General features: G+C 39.1%; 1 protein-coding gene across 2 annotated transcripts in view; it reads right to left on the minus strand.

Annotated features, from left to right (window-relative positions):
• The window catches only part of efna5a (ephrin-A5a), a 99,305-nt gene that overhangs the window by 56,900 nt on the left and 21,709 nt on the right, over positions 1 to 20,696 (minus strand). Inside the window, exon 1 of one of the 2 annotated variants that reach the window (XM_055180114.2) lies at positions 732 to 1,666. The exons of the other annotated variant lie outside the window; for it this stretch is intronic. Coding sequence (XP_055036089.2) covers positions 732 to 856 — 125 coding nt within the window. The 5' untranslated portion in view covers positions 857 to 1,666. Of the gene's footprint in view, positions 1 to 731; positions 1,667 to 20,696 lie in introns of those variants that run through there. 2 annotated transcript variants of the gene reach the window in all.

A 20,696-nucleotide genomic window follows, 5' to 3' on the forward strand; every position in this document is an offset into this window, starting at 1 on the left:
AAATAAACAAATAAATACCGTAATTCTGCATCATTAGTTATATACCCACATGAAAAATACTGATACATACTTATTTAGTTAGTATTTAAACAAAGTTAATTTTGGTAAATTGTGTAGTATATTATAGCCTAGTAATAACTGCACTTAATGTATACAGTATTAACTATAGTGGCTAAATTGATCAACTGCCTACTTCAATATATTAATATGGTGAATTTTACTAGTTTACTGTAGTGAATACTACAGTATAATACAGTATTTTTTCATGTGGTGTTTGTACCAGAAAGCATCTTATATAAAACTCTTATATGTCCTTTTGGTTATGAATTGGTAACACTGTAGTATTTTTTAGTAATAATTTCTATATTAAATATAGAAATGACTGTGAGAAATGGGGTTCGGGATTGATTTAGATTCAAAAGCACTAAACTTTGCGTAATATGACTGTAAAAAACGCTTTTAGTTGTTTTTCGTCTCACACGACATATGCACGCGCCGTGTATTTTCTTGAAGTTTTGCGCTTGCGCTACGTGTTTGTTGTGACTGATGATACAGCATTGAAACTTATTCAAATAACCAACAGGGGTTAAAGAGTCCGTTCCGTTGAAAATACACAATACTTTGCCCAGTTTTAGATCATACCTTCATGGCATTTGTCGTACTAAGGGCGTTTAAATGACAGAGACGGATCAAGTGAAAGCATCAGCGCGTGTTACTGCGCAACTACTCACCTTGGATTTGTTCGGTTCCAGTAGACTGCATAGCGATCTGCTACAACCTTAGACGCCGGATCCAGGCCCAACACAGACATCCACAGGCTGACAAACACCAAATAAAACATTTCCACCTGCGGCATTTCTCAAAGTTTTAGTCGCGGTCCTTTTAATACAATTTTGCTGGTACGGTGACCGATCAGACGATCAGAGCTCTTGGCGTGTGTTTTTGTTAAATATCCCACTTGTTTAATGTTTTCTCTTTATACAGCAACTTGTTAGGCTTCTTCTCAACAAAATGTGACGACAGTTCAATACAGCCGCGATGCTAAAGTCTTTCAGTAACATTAAATTATGACGGATGAAACATTAAGACAGAAGCATGTTACTATGTTCGCTGTCTGTCAATAGTCCGGTCTGAAAAAGCACTCATCTCAAGCGCATCCTTTACTGTGAAAAAGCAGGATAAATAGTTGTTTTCCACAAGAAGAAGAAAAAAAAATGTATACAAATTTCAGGTCCTTGAATGTTTTTCACTTTCCATGCCAAAAGACGTCAGCGCAGAACAGCAGCCGGTGACTGTAGTTAGTGTTAGCAACACCATATGTCAAGCTCCTTATATTGTCCAACATGTGAATGAATTTCTGTCTGTGTAGTCAATTCTTGACGTTTAGAAAGTAACGTAAACATACGCAGTCGTTGTCCACGAGCGTTGTCCTTAAACTGTCAGGGTTGAACGAGACGAAGCCACGGACACCAAACTACCTCAAAAGACGAAATGCGAAGAATGCGTACAAACGCACGTAAGAACCGTATATGTTTATGTTAATAAACATTAAATGGTAAGATAGTCCACAGCAGTAAAGCTCCAAACAGATTGGTTGGTCAGGGTGCATGAGCCATGCCGCCTCACACACAGAGAGAGAGAGAAAGAGAGAGAGAGGTACAGTTTCCAGCGCTCACTCTCTCGCTCTCATTGGTTTGCATTTTGAATGATGGGCGTCTCGGTTACAAAAACTATACCCTCCTCCAATGTGGTGGATCTCTTTGCGGTGGTGTAATTCCCAAGACAGTATGAATTCCCAGGGTAAGGCCGCTTAAATGATTTTTGCGTGGTCAAAATACCTGAGTATTTACATGTCTTTAAGAACGTTTAGGCTACATTTACGTTACATCTGTATGCATTTGGCGATGTAGAGTAAAGTTAATACATTTTACAGTAATTGTGACCATGGGGATCGAAAACATGACATTTTCTTTGCAAACGCGCAATACTTGCTACAAGAATAGACAAATCCCGCACGTACGTTAAGTAAGTGTCAAACGCTTTCCTACTTCTTAGTAGCCTACATTGCAAATTCAAATTTAAAGTTAAAGCATTATCTACTACTAAGGAAAGAGAAATACGTATAAATTACAGCAATGCGAGATGAAGTGATCTGCTTTATTTTATCACTTCAAAAGAAAGGTGCACGAGCGTTTGGCCACCTCAAAACTCATATTGTTCAGAAAGTTTATTTGTGTAGGAGTGTAGGTGGTTAAGTCTACGTTGCTTTGTGAGATTTGGATGCACACGTTTTCCAAATGACAACAGTTCCCACTCATTCTCATCTCAAGTAAATACAGGGTTCAGCTGAAGGATTGACATCTCCTGCTTCATCTGCAGCCCTTAAAGCCCTAATACGCCCCATAGTGGAGCGACTGAAAAGCGTCCACAATAACACGTGGGCACCTTAAGCCAAGGCTGCAGGATGCTCTGTTGTGTCAATTTCATCTCTGCTTTTTATCTTTGCGTGTGTGCAGTTTGAATAAACTAAAGCAAAGAATTTCCAGAACTGTATTTTGTGATGGTTTTTATTTCTAATGTAAAAGATCCAATGCAGGTCGTGTTTTGGACTCAATAAAGCATTGTATTATCAGTGCAAAGGTCATAATTGGTTTAAAACCAAGTAAACACACATTTTTGTTAAAACATGCATAGATTGCATGCACTGTAAGTCGCTTTGGATAAAAGCATCTGCCAAATGATTCAGGCTTTTGACTTAACTCTTGCTTTAGTATCCAGGTTGTGAAAATTTGTCTCTGGTCTCATAATACATTAACACATAAAAATAAAGAAGAATAAAGAAAAGAAAGAAAAAGGGCACTTATCAGTCATGGTTGCCTATAGCGTCTTACTGATGGCCACAATTGAAACTCACCATAAAGGGGGTGAGACCCAGTGCTCGCATTGAATCAAGTCTTATGGGGGCCCCACCATGACAGCAGCAAACCCACAATTTTGAAATTTAGCGCGTCAAAGTATTTATGATAAAAACGACAAATGACAAGTTACTTTTTTATATATTATTGCCATAGTATTATCATAATGATAATAGGCTGTATATTAATGTATTGGGAGAAAGTTGTTATATGTGAAATCAGATAATGTGCACCCTTATATAGCCAAAATTGAATGATCCTCATTTCATAACACATCTGCGACGATTCGACTGTGGAAGCATGAAATCTTTGACTATTCAGGGTCACCCCTAGTTTTTTTGTTGTTGTAAGATTGTTCAGAGCTCTGTATGTTGCTCACTATAGCTGCAGTTTTTGTGGTTATATTACCAAGATGTTTGTTTAAAACGTGTTAAAACTTAACGTACCAAAGCTATATATATTTTCTAGCTGGGGAAATTATACGCATTCAAGTGATCACCCCCTCTTGCTATTTTAGACACCCCCTCATCAGCGCTTGGCTGAAGCAGCGCTAAGCCAGTACAAAACGAACATGCGCTTAGCAATGGACATTCACATGTTTAAATAGACACGACATTTATTAGTGTAAAAAATTAATTCACAAAATGTATTACATCCTTACGAGTTTATCAGCATTATTTTTACTTAAATAAAAATATCTGATGGACCCCCTTAAGTATAATTTTTACTTCTTATAGGGGGTCACTAATGCCTTATGGGGGGTCCCGGATCCCCTATCCCCCCCCCCCTTTAATTTGAGCAAGTAACATTTCTTAACTTTATATCAATAGAGAGATCTTACCAATTAGCTTACTTGCCTCATTCACAATCTTGGGCAAATTTGCTCTATTTAGAACACTCGGGTTACCATGAGGTCATGCTAATAACCAAGATACTATAGACCATTTCAAGTATATTCTTGCTCACAGCGAAGTAAATTAAATATGCTGTGTAATATGTTAACACCAATAGGTTGGATCCATCACTCCCAGCAAACTAATGTGCCACTGTTAATCGCCTCATCTCAGATAAAGGAGCTTTTTAAATGAGGGTCAGAGGGTACAATCTCATCACAGCATCCTCCTACTCTTTTTCTATAAATTTTCCTGCGTCTGACGGCTCACACATACACACAGGCATTTTTATTGTGATTATGATATTAAAATGTGCCTAGATTTTAGTTTAGCACAGTAAAAGATAAAACATTAAACAGCAAGTGCTTCAGAACAAGAACATTTCTGCTTTTCCCCCAGAGCCTCATTTCATACGTTTCAAATAAGCTGCCATCACATAATTACTCCATATTGTTAATACGAAACTCCCTTACTACATTCAACATTCCCCGATCATATTTTTGAGGCAATCCCTGAGACTCGAAACAATTTCATACGTTTTACAATTTTTACAACGTGATTGATGAGTACAATTACACTTTACAGCCATGTTTATATGTTTACTTTCCTGAGATGGAACTCATGTAAAACAGTTTATTGAATGAATTAGTAAAATTTATACTAACAATTTACTTCATTTTCTCCCATCTGCTCACATCCCTTTCCACATTCCCATTATGTGCTAAAGGCCCTTACGTTTCTCTGCTCATCATACACCCTGCAAGCATAAATGTTTATATATACCGCAGGCAAGCTGTTTATTTCTCTGAATTTAAGAGCTTGGTCTTGGCAGGTTAGGCGTGCAACTAATGAAACTAACTCCAGCTGGATTGTCTGATCAATAGTCTTTTATGTGGACCAGCATTGTATATACATATATTTATCAGCGACAACAGAGAAGAGCTTACCATCAACAGAGAGGAAAAGAAAAAAAAACAGATTAGTGAGACTATTAGGTTCTCAAGATGTATTAACTCTCATTGTCTGTGATGACATCATAATGGGGGGACTTTTGTGTTTTAGCCATTAGTGTACAAGAATAAAATGGCCTTTCTAATTTAGCCATGGTGGTGATTAAAAGTGCAAACATTCATTTAATTAACCAAGATAAATGTTTAATAGATTATCCATTTGCAGTGTATTACGACTCATGTGGCATCTTGTAAATGGCTGTCTAAAATAAAACATGAACTGAATAGTCCAATTAGTCCAAAATAAGAGAGATGTTTTTTTCATATCCACACATTCAGCATAATGAAAGGATAAAGACAAAAGAAGATATTTTCAAATTCACTGAGATAATTCTGTTCCTCTGTCTCTGGCAAAAGTACACCTGGACATTGTGCTTATTTAAACATGATGTATTTGACTAACGTGTCTATGTGATGCACCATCTGACCTCTCTTATCTCTAGTTGACCCATGGTTCGCGCCCACCGTGCTTCTAATACCCTCCAGCAAGAATGATGGAGGTAAACACATGTATTTCACTGACAAGCGTATTCCGGCTACATGGTTCCAAATCCGTCTGACCCACAGAACCTTCCCTGTTCAAGCTCATCCTATAAAACAATCACTGCTCTATTGGAATGCCAACTATTCCAAAACTGGATGTTCTCACCGTAGTTTTACATTACTGTGGAGACTGACCACATGTCTGTGATCATATGCGTGACAGCATAGAAGAAGAAAGAAGAAGGTCTTGGCACCGAGGGGCCACTCACCGGATAAATCCAGATCAGAACAAGACCCGGATTCATTCGCTCAAATGCAATCAACTATCAGTTTCAGCTCACTTCATTCGCGTAATCTCGCTCCCTGAACACATTTTCCAATGACAGTCTAACAGATAAAGAAGTGCATGTCAGGAAGCATTACAGGAATCTCTTTCAGCATAAACATGATAAGTCCTTAGAGATTTTCTGATGTAGAGCTCAGAAATAAAAGGAAACTTGATGTAAATCTATAAGGCCAACAAAGTGAGAGAAAATATGGAATAACCAAACCATAGTCAAAAACTTGAATGAAACAGAAACTTAAGTGAATGTATAAGCATCTTAACTCATTCCCAAAAATACATTATTTATAAAGATATGTCTCTCATCAGTATGCCAATATCTATAGTGGAGACTGGGGTAAGTTATCATATTTCAACCCAGTATCACAAAAATTACGTACCTATAGTCACGTAAATTTGTGAGTCTTTTCCGTGACACTGACACGTTTTTCCGCCATTTTGCTTGAACATGTCACGCATTTCTGTTTACGTGTCACTGTCACGTATTTGTTACTCAACTGTTTTGTCCTATTTTCTTACCATTGTTGCTTCGGTTTAGGGTTAGATTTACATAAAATGACATCCTTACCCAAACCCAACTCTAACCCTAACACCAGGCGACAATGGTTTAAAAATCATAAAATATATAAAAATAAATCATGAAAAAGGTATATAAACCAATACTTAAAGTGACTTCTAACGCAAACAACAAATCTAACCCTAAACTGAAGCATCAATGGTTTGAAAATAGGACAAAACAGTTGAGTAACAAATATGTGACACGTAAACAGAAACGTGTGACATGTTCACGCAAAAAGGTGTAAAACCGTGTCAGTTTCACGGAAAAGACTCACAAATTTACGTGACTATAGGTACATAATTTCGTGCACTGCTGAAAAAAACAATAAAACCATTACGGAAAATTCTAATAATTTCCATTAAAATACCACTAGGAGCCATTAGCTTTTACCATTAAAACCACTAGTGTAGTGTGTTTTGGGCCATATTCCATTAGAACCAATAGAACCAATACATACCATCAGAGACCAATACACTGTAGTGTGTTTTGGGCCATATTCCATTAGAACCAATACATAGAACCAATACATACCTTTAGAGACCAATACACTGTAGTGTGTTTTGGGCAATATTCCATTAAAACCAGTAAAATTCCCAATAAAACCAATAGAATTTCTGTGATGGTGTCAAATGATTTTTTAGCAGGGGTGATACAGGGTTGCATATTTAACCCTACCCCTACCCATTTCTTGTACAGCATAGGACAAATCTTGAAAGTCTGTTTCAGTTTAGTCACATAAATAAAAGTCTTGGATACAAACAAATATTTACAATATTATGCCTTTCACATTGATCTTTTGTGACAACATGCCCCAGTGTAGCATCCTGTCAAGATATGGGCACAAGTTTTCACAAAACCTACCAATAAAAAAGTAAAACCAAGTAAAGTAACATACCCTTACTTATCAACAAACCATTACTGAGAACCCACTACACAAACCAACTTTATTGAGATAAATCCCCAATTTAAAAATTCCTCCTGTGCCAACTAGCCCCGGTCTCTGAGATTGCTATTATCTCAACTCTTGAGCTTTCTATGTATGTCGACCCATAATAAAGCACTTGACACACTCACTCAGCACTCTTTGATGGAAAAGCATTTATGCTGGAAAGGTACTTGTTGAGGACAGGTCCCGAAGGAGAAAGGAACTCCAACCTGTAGATAAGCATAAGCAGATGCAGTGACAATCCAAGACCTGTGTACGAGAGAGACAGCATACACGCTTCCTATCAATTCAAACCAGGAATTCCCTGTTGCAGGTAGAGATCTGCACGTTACAGGGCTCGTGCTGGAAAAGGGAATAGGCAGGAAATAAAAGGAATGTCTGGCTCTATTACGGAAAGATACCTGACCCTCCGGTGGGATCTGCGGAGTGTGAATGAAATGGGCAGATGTATTTCAATAAAGCTAGTGGTGGCCTTTTACTTAGCCTGAAAAGACACTGGCTGCTTAAGTCATTCCTTGCATGTTCTCATGACGATGACTGACATGTCGATTGAGAAAGAGTCGCTTGTGAAAAGCAATGGAGACCAGCATGCATTGTTTTCTGAATAAAACACACAGGTGAAGCTAAGGTGCTAAAAGAATATCCATGCTTACAAATTAGCGTGAATCAGCATGCTCCTTTATTTTCCTTCTTCTTTCACTATTCAACTGTACTCCGCTTTGAGGCAACCCTCAACGTTTGAGCAACGATATTATGGCGTGCAGAACAGTAAGCAGCTGGTTTCTCAGTGTAGTCATGTCACGGGTGAGCGCCTGTGACCTTTTTATCCGCCGCGGTAAAAAAAGCACCACGAGGTGACCACGGATCGCGAAGCTCCCAGCAAACACGACAGAACCACAAATTATCTGTGGCACAGAACCAGCTCCCTTCACGCCATGAAAGCTGCTGTCATTTCTTTCTGACTTCTCTCATCTCATTACTAATCTAAGAGCTAAACATTGCTGACACAGAGAAATGATTTATTGGTTGCTTGATGCGTTTAATAGCTTCCTTATTAAGATTTACGGCATCTGTCAGACCTATGATTCATTAGTTTGAACTGCTCTTCTAAGCACAACTTGGACTAACTTATAGATCTCGTATAGTGAGAAGTATCTATCAAGACTTTTTTGAGTTGGTCGAGTTCTCATAGCATAGAGTAGTTTACCTCTCTTTGTTCCAGTGCTGGAAGAGGGCGGCAGAGTGAATGGCGAGGTTCATGTTGTGGAGGGTCTTTTACAGAGTCAGGGGTCAGTGCTAGACTCCTGATGCATGGCATAATAATGAGGTGCCTCTTCACCCACCCTGTCAGGATGCATTAGTGCTGGAACACCTCACACTCTTCACTGCTCACTCTCTACCTCTGTTCAGATCACTTCCCGAAACCCACAGGGTCTTATTTTTTCCCAGCCAAAACTAGGGGTTTGACTTGCTTATATGTTGGTATGTAGGTCATTCTATAACACAGGAGCCTTTTCCAATTTGGTAAAAGCAATTCTTCCAGACTAAATAATAACGTGTGTACATGTTAATAAATTACCTTGTGCAAACTTATATATGCTGGGAATAATTATGCCTTCCGAAGTATAACAGGGTTGACAGTTTCAGTATAATCGTGATTAATCATATACAAAATAAAAGTGCATTGTTGCATAATATATGAGTGTGTGCTGTGTGTAATTATTATGTATAAAATGTACACACATATTAATGTATGCATTAAAGAAACATTTAGATATGTATATGTGTTATATATATTTTATGTATATAAACACACTTTTATTATGTATGTGATTAATCACTATTAATCTTTGCCCAGCACTATTTAATTTGAATTACTATACAAAATCAAAGTAAAAGAGCTGACAATTTAAAACAGTTTCCTAATGACTAACACTCACCTAAAGGACTATTAGGAACACCATACTAATACTGTATATTTATACCCGTGTCATTAACAGAATGCAGCAGACACACTCACCATAACGTTGTTTATAATCCCTTATTCTGCCTGATTAAAGGCAGGATAGGCAGGAATTATCTAAAAAAACTTTTTTACAAATGTGTTTAAACTGTCTTTATATACCAATACATAAGTAAAATGTAAGTACTCTGAAAAAGAGAGTATAAAAATCGAGTGTCTGTAGACCTCTCACGACTGTTTTAAACACAGCTAATTTTTCCATTCACTCCACCCCCTCCCTTTTGGGTTTCTTCTAAAGCCACGCCCCCAAAACACATGAAGCATTTACCTGAGAAGAGCGGAGAGGAAGGAGCACGGTGCATGTAGAAACATCATGTCACAATCACATGTAATAATACACCTAACTTTATCACTATAAATATAAACAAATAGGATGGCTTTTAGTACTCACCATTAAGCTAACATATCCATACTGGTAAAGTTTAAAATATATTTTGTTTGATTTGGTAACAAACGAGCAAGTTATATTTATAAGACAAAGTTAAAAACAGATTGCATTGATACAAGTTTTTTTATTACCATCAGTTACACTGTGATCAAGGTGAATTTCGTGGAAGATTCATAACATATACAGTGTTTTGCATGGAAGAGTTTCCGTGATGAAAGCATTGTTGAAGACTACACATCGAAAACAATACCGCAACCGCATCGCCGACTCGAGAAAAAGCCACGCGATATTTACCTCTCGTTTGATTTCTTCATTTATTCCTATTTTTGCCTTGTTTGCCTTCATTGACTGCATATACAGGTACTGTGAGTTCTGAATGCTCTTTCTCAGCCGTACTTTTGCTCTTCCTAGAGTGTCTCGTGCACGTTCAAATCAATCGGGTGTGCGCATGTCTGGGCAGATCCCGTAGCAACAGGGGTGGTGCCATGGTCGCGCGAGAGAGTGATAGTCGCGCAAGCCAATCATTTGTTTCGTCCCGAATGGAAAAATTAGCTGTGTTTAAAACAGTCGTGAGAGGTCTACTTACATTTTAATTATGTGTTGGTATATAAAGACAGTTTAAACAACTTTGTACAAACGTTTTTTAGATAATTCCTGCCTATCCTGCCTTTAATTCTACGTGGCATTGATTCAACAAGGTGCTGAAAGCATTCTTTAGAAATGTTGACTAGTCAGACCAGGCAATGTTTTTCCAGTCTTTAACTGTCCAATTTTGGTGAGCTTGTGCAAATTGTAGCCTCTTTTTCCTATTTGTAGTGAAAATGAGTGGTACCCGATGGGGTCTTCTGCTGTTGTAGCCCATCCGCCTCAAGGTTGTGTGTTGTGGCTTCACAAATTCTTTGCTGCATACCTCGGTTGTAGCGAGTGGTTATTTCAGTCAAAGTTGCTCTTCTATCAGCTTGAATCAGTCGGCTCATTCTCCTCTAACCTCTAGCATCAACAAGGCATTTTCGCCCACAGGACTGCCATTTACTGGATGTTTGTCCCTTTTCACACCATTCTATGTAAACCCTAGAAATGGTTGTGTGTTAAAATCACAGTAATTGCGCAAATTGTGAAATACTCAGACCATGCCACGCTCAAAATTGCTTAAATCACCTTTCTTTCCCATTCTGACATTCAGTTTGGAGTTTAGGAGATTGTCTTGAACAGGACCACACCCCTAAATGCATTGAAGCAACTGCCATGTGATTGGTTTATTAGATAATTGCATTAATGAGAAATTTAACAGGTGTTCCTATAGTCCTATAGGTGAGTGTGTATCACATTGACATTTCATTGTTATAGTTATTTACTGTAGTAGGTTCACTCTTAAAAATAAAGTGCCTCTCCTGCTCCCAACTTGTTGGGTTGTAATTTAACCAACATGATCTCACAGAAAGTTGCGTTATAGTCACAAAAAATTTCAGTAATTTATTTGTGTCCATGGCACGAAATTCAGCTTTATTTCGTGCCTTGAGCACAAATGTATTTTTCGTGTCACTTTGTTTTTTTGTGTTTAGTCTGAATTTAACCCACACTGTAATAATTCCTTGTTTAATTGTTTAATAAATTTGAAAATACAATAATTCAAACTTTTTAGACTAGTGAGGAGTTGCTATAAATTATAAAAAAAGTTGAAAAAACTTAAGCTAAACTTATAGCAACTCCTCACTAGCCAAGAAAGTTTTATTTTTTATTTAAATTGAAAGTTAACATTTTTATTGTAACAATCATTATTTTACAGTGTATACCAGGTTGTTTCAACCCAGAGTGCATACAGGGGACACAAAAAGCCAGTGTTTTGTGAAATAATGCACATCACAGATAGATTAGCTGCTAAATCGTTGAATTATTACTATTCCCTAGTTTACGATCTATACATTTTTAACCCTAATCCCAGAAATGCACCAGTAATCCACAGAGCAGTAAACATGGGGTGGCTGTGGATTAATCGTCCAGGCATGTATTTGAGGGTGGCCCGGGAAGCCTGGATATCGTCAGGTGTCTGCCATCGCGTGCATGGGTCCTATCACAAATTTCACTCTCTCACGATCTGTACAAAGCGCAGGGTACTCAAATTAAAATATACCCATTACTCTTGGATGTAGTGCCTACAGGAGAGCAGAGCTTGGCCTAATGCATCAAACACGCTCAACTCGGCGGGGAAAGAAAACACCCAATAGGTTGCCCAGGTGGCAGTTTAACCCACCCAAACCAAACAGCTCATGTGTGCTCCAAATACACTCACACTTCTTAGCATATTGCATACGTGAGCTAAAGAAAACACGCATAAACTTCCACAAACACCTTGAGCTCCTTTTACACTGTAAACCGGTTTATAAGCACCAGCAGTGGAGCGGTGGAATTTTAGCGGTGGTGAAATGGTCAAACTCCATCTGTGTTCCCAAGAGACCTCCCCACAGAGCTGGAAAGAAGGTGTTTTTTTAAGCACGGTGTTTTTCTTCAAGCGGTGACTGCAGAAATGTGCTCGGTGGGATTACCCGAGACATTCTAATGAGGCCGGAGGGCCGACACTGGATCACATCAAGGGCTCTCACTTCACAATCCGATTCTTTTGTGGGAACAACTGTGGTCGGGACAATGGCTCCGATATGGAAGCAGGATATGCTGAATGTGGTGGCTTGAAATGTAAAGGATGGGAAGGGGTTACTGTGATTAGTGCAGAAGATGAGATTTATGGTCTCTAGGGACCAGTCTGTAATGATATGTGAGAGGAAGACCGCCTCATTACAATGCTACACACCGCCTGTCTGGTCACGGGCCACCATCTTTCACAAATCCAATAACAGTCCAGGAGAGAAGGTAACGTATTTTACTGGGTAAGTACGGACGTGAGAGGAAGAGTAGGAATTCTGAATTGCACCGCATAAAATATGATTATGGAGAACAACAAGGGCTGAATTCAAAAGAAAATGCTAAGCTTGCTACGATTAGAAAAAAGTAAGCACATGTTACACAAACAGATGTTATCTGAGGCGTTCTTTATATGAGCCAAACTGAACATTTGACTCCAATTTGAGCCTTAAACGGTGAATATGAAGGTTATCTAGAATGGATCAAATTTAATCAAGCTAAACAGATTTATAAAACACAATGAGCTTCTGTTTACTATTAGGAATATTTATGTGCAAACACCATTACAAATAGAGGCTGTCACTGGAATCATTACGCACAGTTTATGAATGTACTCCATCTACCCCATTGACTCTGAATGTACATGCTGTTCTTTTACATTGCAAATGCAGTTCAATGAATATTATTAACAGCAAGGTTATATCTATATTGTCAGAATATTGTGAACGGCTCCAATGGCTAGCGCACCGAGGAATGAGAACAAACAAGCAATTACAAACATCAATCACAAAATAACAATGAAAAACTGTAACACAGAGCCTGATGACCTTGTAAGAAAGGGATCATTCTATAAAATCCCCAGATAATTGACTGTAAAAGACAAGCAAGCAACCATCCAAACCACTAACATGTATTTCTATGGTTCATAAAGATTGAGACATCTTATGAAGCCATTTCACAGTTCACGTGTCTCTCAGCAAGTCAGTATAAACGAAGGCCCTTGCCCTTTACCGTGTGGTTGATCATTCAGAAATGACCCAGTACTATTTGCCCGACTGGCACACCAATGACCCCTGTGGCATTTACCCCCATCCCAGTGAGAGAAGCGGCTGCCATTTAGCGCCACCATAATGACCGTGGTATTTACCCAGGGTTGTACGATTTCATAATGGCTGCAAGCTGTTTATCGGGCAAGGCGGTTAAGAGACTGGCTGCAGCCCGGTGTGATGTCACGGTCTCCCGCAGGCGAGAGACAATTATTTGTTAAGCGGACGTTGGAGTGGAGTTCGACGCGCCAGGCTGAAAATCGCTCTCCGGCACCCAGGCTATGAATGATGGACAGTTTCCACCGCCTCCCCGGAGGGTCCTGATGAATGTGAATTGGTTTAATGAGCCTTTACAGACGAAAGCGATTTCAGGATGCATATTTTATTTCACATATCCGGCGGTTTCACAGATCCATTCGTCACAATCCGTAGCATACCTTTGTGCGTTAAGAGAAGTAGAGGGAGAGAGAGAGTGATAAATGGAAAAGCGAAAAAATGGAAAGGAATCCGAGCCGAATCGCGTGAAAAATAAATCTGAGTTCATAGAATTTTCTCATCTTCACTTTGAGCTTCACTGTCAGGTCTGCCCTCCATTCCCTGTGTTTACCTGCTCCTCTAAAGTATTTCTGCTATCACGCTGCCAGACTGGCAGATGAAACATCTCAATGATTACAATAATACGCGCCTCAGTCCGCAACAATGAGATCGGACCTTAAATAAAGACACTTTCGGCGATCAATATCACCCCTCTGTTAAAAATGAAATGTATTGATCTCCGCTATCTCAGGCAGTTTTACAGATTGAGCCAGAACAAATATCCAAGTACTGAAGACCAAGTCTGAACATTGAAAACTTTTTTTTACTTATTTCCAGCATTTAAAGGGACACTCCACTTTTTTTGAAAATGTGCTCATTTTTGAGCTCCCCTAGATTTAAACATTTGATTTTTACCGTTTTGGAATCCATTCAGTACCACTTTTAGCATAGCTTAGCATAATCCATTGAATCTGATTAGACCATTAGCATTGAGCTCAAAAATATCCAGAGTTTCGATATTTTTATCTATTTAAAACTTGACTTTTCTGTAGTTACATTGTGTACTAAGACAGACAGATAATTAAAAGTTGCAAGTTTCTAGGCCGATATGACTAGGAACTATACTCTCATTCTGGCGTAATAATCAAGGACTTTGCAGTCGTACCATGGCTACAGTAGGCGCAATGATATTACGCAGCACCTGAAAGTAGTCCCATTGGTAATTTCAATAGCAGGGGACTTTTTTCGGGCGCTGCGTAATATCATTGCGGCCAAGTTACGGCAGCAAAGTCCTTGATTATTATGCCAGAATGAGAGTATAGCCATATCTGCCTAGAAAATCGCAACTTTTAATTTTCCGTCGGTCTTAGTACACGATGTAACTACAGAAGAGTTTTAAATAGGAAAAATATCGAAACTGTTTGGTTCTTTTTGAGCGCAATGCTAATGGTCTAATCAGATTCAATGGATTATGCTATAAGCTATGCTAAAAGTTAGCCTGGGTGCCAGCCGATCTTAACCCCGCCCACAACATTTTGAGGACGGGAAGATCGGTCTGGAGTTTCTCCGTTGAGGAGCTCCTATGCTAGACCCAAAGCTGGTCGAACCAATTAAATTGTCAGGGCGGGCTTTAAACGATGATGGACAGATGATCAACAGTAACGTAATCAACCACGATACCAAAGAGCACGTTTGTTGAATTTGTTTACAACGAAATGGCTGCCGCTGGAGAATTCAGATGTGTCTATTGTCATCCGTTGTTGTTTCTCCTTTGGTCGCACTTATGGAGGACCAAGTTAAAGAAGCAACTGAAATGGGTATCATGACGATGCAACTCGGCGTGTACGACGAGATTGATATAATTAGCTTCTTTTCGGAAGCCTGGAATCGTGGCTATTGAATGGTAAGAGATAGTCTGACTGTATGACTTACAATGTTGTGATATAAATGAAATGTTGTAAACATAGTAGGTGTTGTACGTTCGCTAACTCAGACGTAGTATAATCATAATGTTAGTGTCATTGTAGCGTAATAACTAGCAGTTCGGTCAGGCTGCAAAGACGCCATTTCAACATACGTCACACACTCCGTAGCTCTGATTGGTTGTAGATCTATCCAATTGAGGGTAGAGGCATTTTTCGGTTGAGACACGCCCCATAATCATAGCGCAATGGAGCGGTATCAGACTCAAATTCTGACTAGAATTGAGTATGACAACGTCAGGCTAGCTAAAAGTTGTACCGCCAGACCCGGAGATCAGCTGAATGGATTCCAATACGATAACAATTAAATGTTAAACTTTATGGGAGCTGGAAAATGAGCATATTTAAAAAAAGTGGAGTGTCCTTTTAACATGCAAAATAAACGTTTGCCGTTTCATCCTCTTTGCTGCTGACAGTACATATGAATATACATGCAGAATTTATTCAAAGTCAAAGTGTAATGCACACGATCACAAGCCCACGGTGGCCATTACGCCTCGAGATATTCAATCTTGAGCAGACAGGTGCTATGAACACAACATTCACTGAGTGACATGTTTCTTAAACATCCATCGCTTATCTACTCAAGAGAATAACATTTCATACCTACAGCTCTCAGGAGACAGTTACCGAAACTGAATCTTAGAGGGTATTTGGTAGCCTAATGCATTTTACCAACTAGCTTACTGACTATTTAATCATATTCGAGACAAATAGCAATCCAACTTCTTCAGACAGTGCTTAGATGCATACAGCAAGCCAATATATGCACATTTTTCTCCTCCCAAACTGAAATTCAGAAGCCCTGCAAATGGTAATATCTGGCTGGTAAGTTAACTTGCAAAATTGATTTACATTCAGGGTGTGAACCCAGTTAATGAAAAACTCACTATTAATCAAGACTGCCAGAGCTGCCCCTCAAAAAAGCTGACGTTGCCCATAAAAAACATATCTTTAAGGACGCAGCAAGCAGCACACATTAAACAGGCTAAAGGATAAGACATAGCCTATAATTTAATGTGGTTAATTGGATATTATTTGGTGCTGTAATCTGTTGTACAATCTTTAAGTATTAGAGTCAACCCGCGTCTGCATTTAATTCAGTGCACAGCGAATACTGACAGCCAGCGAAGAGAGACTCTTCTTCAGACTGACACATGAAACAAAGTGGCAAACAAAGAGCCCGTTCTCTCTTTCTCCGAATAATTAGAGTGTGAGAGATCAGCGAGCAGAAACATCATGTCACAGGTATGCTTCATTTAGCAAGATCTCCTCTAATTATCAGGCCATCACAGACTCCAGCCAATTCTCACCAAATGCAATTAAACAACCTGTCTGATATTGTCTGGAGTTTAATCTCTGAGATCTGCTGTTACTTGTTGATTCACACCGTGACCTGATTCATTCAGAAACTTCAAATGTGGCGTGACAGCAATAACACACAAATAGCTTCTCCATTTGCCTTGTCATAAAAACAAGTCAAAGACCCTTTTACTGTGAAAAAATTCAGCCCACTTCAGCTTAGATGTAAAGGTTTAAAAACTGCCCTGATAACTAAAGTAAAAAGCTTAATTTGTTGTTTTTGCTCCACATAGATATCTTTGGTTATTGGTTCGGTGTTGTTTAGAGAGTTGCATACTATATATTTCTTGCCTTTATGATTTAGCAATGTGTATTAAACACAAATGACTCCCACCAGTGGCATCCCCCAGTTTCACGTAGCTTTCCTACTGAATCATGGCAGCTTTGAAAGGCCAAGGACCGCCCGAGAGGCCATGTGACTGACACATAAAGCAACAAATCATGTTTCGCTTTGTGCCACATCATGATTAGGGGCTTGGAGATTTCACCACAAAAACAGACCGGTGTGCAACCATCATTCACGAATGCCTCTAAAGTTTATAATAACAATAGCAAACACATTAAAATACCTTGCATATTTTTAAACATGCAGCATTTATTTGACCTTGATAAAGCATATTGTCACAGATGTAAACATGAAAGCCGCTTTCTTCGATCAGGTGGCTATGTGTTGTTCCCGGGTAGACCGTTAAAGATTGCGGCACACACATCCCCTGGAAACCCTGTATAATTCAACCAATCAGAGGAAGGCTTCAATATCTGCTGTTCTGTGTTTACAGAAAAGTCTTCCATATGCATCAGACGTTCAGACAACGGTCCATGGACATGATGTCTGAGGTTGAGAATTGCACAATGCCCCCCTTGCTTTGAGGTTGAAAACGCATGAAATGTTCCACTATTAATTAAAACATCCAGTATGTGGCAGTCCTGTGGGCGATAATGCCTTGTTGATGCCAGAGGTCAGAGGAGAATGGGCCGACTGATTCAAGCTGATAGAAGAGCAACTGAAATAACCACTCAAGGTATGCAGCAAAGCATTTGTGAAGCCACAACACGCACAACCATGAGGCGGATGGGCTACAACAGCAGAAGACCCCACTGGGTACCACTCATCTCCACTACGAATAGGAAAAAGAGGCTACAATTTGCACAAGCTCACCGAAATTGGACAGTTGAAGATAAGTCTGATGAGTCTTGATTTCTGTTGTGACATTCAGATTGTAGAGTCAGAACTTGGCGTAAACAGAATGAGAATATTGATCCATCATCGTTTAAATGCCATGGCCTAACTGAGCATTGTTTCTGACCATGTCCATCCCTTTATGACAACCATGTACCCATCCTCTGATAGTTCCTTCCAGCTCAATGATAATGCACCATGTCACAAAGCTCGAATCATTTCAAATTGGTTTCTTAAACATGACAATGAGTTCACTGTACTAAAATGGCCCCCACAGTCACCAGATCTCAACCCAATAGGGCATCTTTGGGATGTGGTGGAACGGGAGCTTCGTGCATTGGATGTGCATCCCACAAATCTCCATCAACCGCAAGATGCTATCCTATCAATATGGGCCAACATTTCTAAAGAATATATATATATAATTGTTGTATATTATAATAATTACACTAATATAAGTATGATGTAAAGGGTTGGGGGGCTCAGATTGTCGTTTATTTCCATAGGGGGGCAAAGAAAAAAGATTAGGAACCACTGAAGTACAACATGCATAACTTGCAATAATTTATTCCAATGAAATGAACATACACGTTTCATTACAAAAATAATGACTGGAGAGCTAATAGACTAAATTTTCTACGCAATAATTTCTCATTTTCATGCTTTGAAATGTTTTTCAAGAGCCTTGACATTGCCCCGCTGGAAAGATCTGAACAGACAGAAGAGTAAATAAATTAAAATATTCAACTGGACGCACACGAACGGCAAAACATAACTCACATACCATGCTGACAAGTAAAACGATGCGCTTTGAATAATCACCATATGACAAATAAATATGAACGATAAGTAACACAGCAACAGCAAAAGTAAAAGCAGCAAACAATAAAGCAATGAACATTCATCACTGTAATTTATTCACAATGCAGTGGATGCTGGGAGCAGAATATACAGTATATTAAGTCTATTACCCTTGTATAACTATGTGGTTAAGCTAAATTGCAGAAACGGAAAATATCTTGTGATACATACAGTAAATATAATTTAATTTTATGCATCAGTTTAGCAATATTCCCATGGGCAAGTTGGACAACATTACCAGTGACCGTGTGTGTGCATGACTAAGCGTGACATTTGACCCTAACAGATCTCCAGATATTCTAGATGTGGCACTGAAACCAAGCTGTTAATTTTAAGTAAGGAAAATATATAAAGTTCTTATTACTTCTGTCATTTGCCTCTGCAGTGTCCAAACAGCACAATGATTACAATTGCATGATCTTTAATGTAATTATATGACCTGTAGAGTTGCATTAATATTTCCAGATGTCATCTGACAATGAGGCATACTTTTCAAGGAACCCCAGGAACCCAAATGAAACTCCCTGCAGCCACACGTTTCATCTTCAACACAGAAGCGCCGATATAAATAAAGTTGTCATGTTGGAGAGAAATATAAGTGAACTGGCTAATAAACCATGCGGCTCTCCTTAATCTGTGAACAGCCTGACTTACTTCACCCGTCGGAGTCGCCTGCACTTTGGCCTGATCCGTCTGGCCTGTGTAGATGCTCCGACTGATAACATTCACACGGCGGAGGGTCCGATTAAACAAACTCACCTCATTCGCTCACCAGCTAAAGGTGCGAGGGTCCAGGGGTCACAGCTGAATCCACAGATTAGTTCACTGCTCTCCGTTAGGCAAATCTGATCATTTCACCCTCTCGAAAAGGAGGCAATTCATCATAGACGCCTATAAATCACACAAGCTGACCTACAGAGAGCGCATTCCAGGTCCTCAAACCTGTTTATCTTACTCTTTAAACAATCTATGATGCTTCTGGAGGACAAATTCAGGGCAGCACAATGGGCAGAGAGTGTGTAGTAAAACGAATATTGCACAGACAAAAAAGCAAGATGGGGGCCATAAATGGTAAGTGTGTCCTCTACCTCCCCTTGCAACAGGGAAACACAGGCGAGCGGTCACTGTGGATTTTCTCAAAGTGTGGCTAATTTAGATAAGCTAAGCTAACATACTTGAGGCAACGGTGCTTTACTGTCTCAGAGAGGAGAAGAATGTAAACAGAGAGATCGTACTGAGCCCCCTGTTCAAAGAGAAGAGCTGTAGACCCCCATCACCTGCGTGACTACAGGAGACAGTCTGTTCATGCTAAGCTTTTAATGACTAACTTTAATTGGACTATCAATGCTGACGGCAGAAAGCCTGACGGAGGGCTGAGTTACCATCCAAGATCTCATTTCATTAGCTGGTTTCTCAAGGACACACAGCTTCCGGTAGCAAGGTTATTATTACCATTAACTAAAATCTAACACGAAGAAACAAACTTTAAGCTTTAAAAATACTTTTGTTAACTAAGGGTATGATTACACGACAACAATTGTACGTTTTTCCCTAACGTACACGCTACAACATTGTCAAAATGATTCCTGTTTTTACAGATCCACAAAGATGACTAATGTGCTACTTTGTACATAAATTCAACGTTCCTGCCCTGTGCACATACCTGTACGCATTATTCTACAGAGCGATAAATACAAACAATCAAGACAGTGACATCATCAATTAGGTTTATTATAACAAGTGACCCGGGACTAAAACGGCAAAATTTTGTAAATTCCGTTTCTTGAGTAGCACAAACACAGTCCAGTAGGCGGCCATTGTTGGTTTTCAATGACTCATGTACTTGTGAAAACATGATACGTATGACATCACAGTTTTTCCCAGATTGGCGTTTTTGTTGTTTACATGGAATGCCGTTGTTTTAAAAACTTGAACTTTGAAACCCATTTTTAAAAGTTTCCATTTTTAGGACCATAAAACAGCGTTATGATGTAAACGAACAGCCAATCCGCATGAAAGTTTCCTGTTTTTG

The sequence above is a fragment of the Misgurnus anguillicaudatus genome, chromosome 9 (assembly GCF_027580225.2).
Source record: "Misgurnus anguillicaudatus chromosome 9, ASM2758022v2, whole genome shotgun sequence".
In the NCBI taxonomy this organism is placed as follows: domain Eukaryota; kingdom Metazoa; phylum Chordata; class Actinopteri; order Cypriniformes; family Cobitidae; genus Misgurnus; species Misgurnus anguillicaudatus.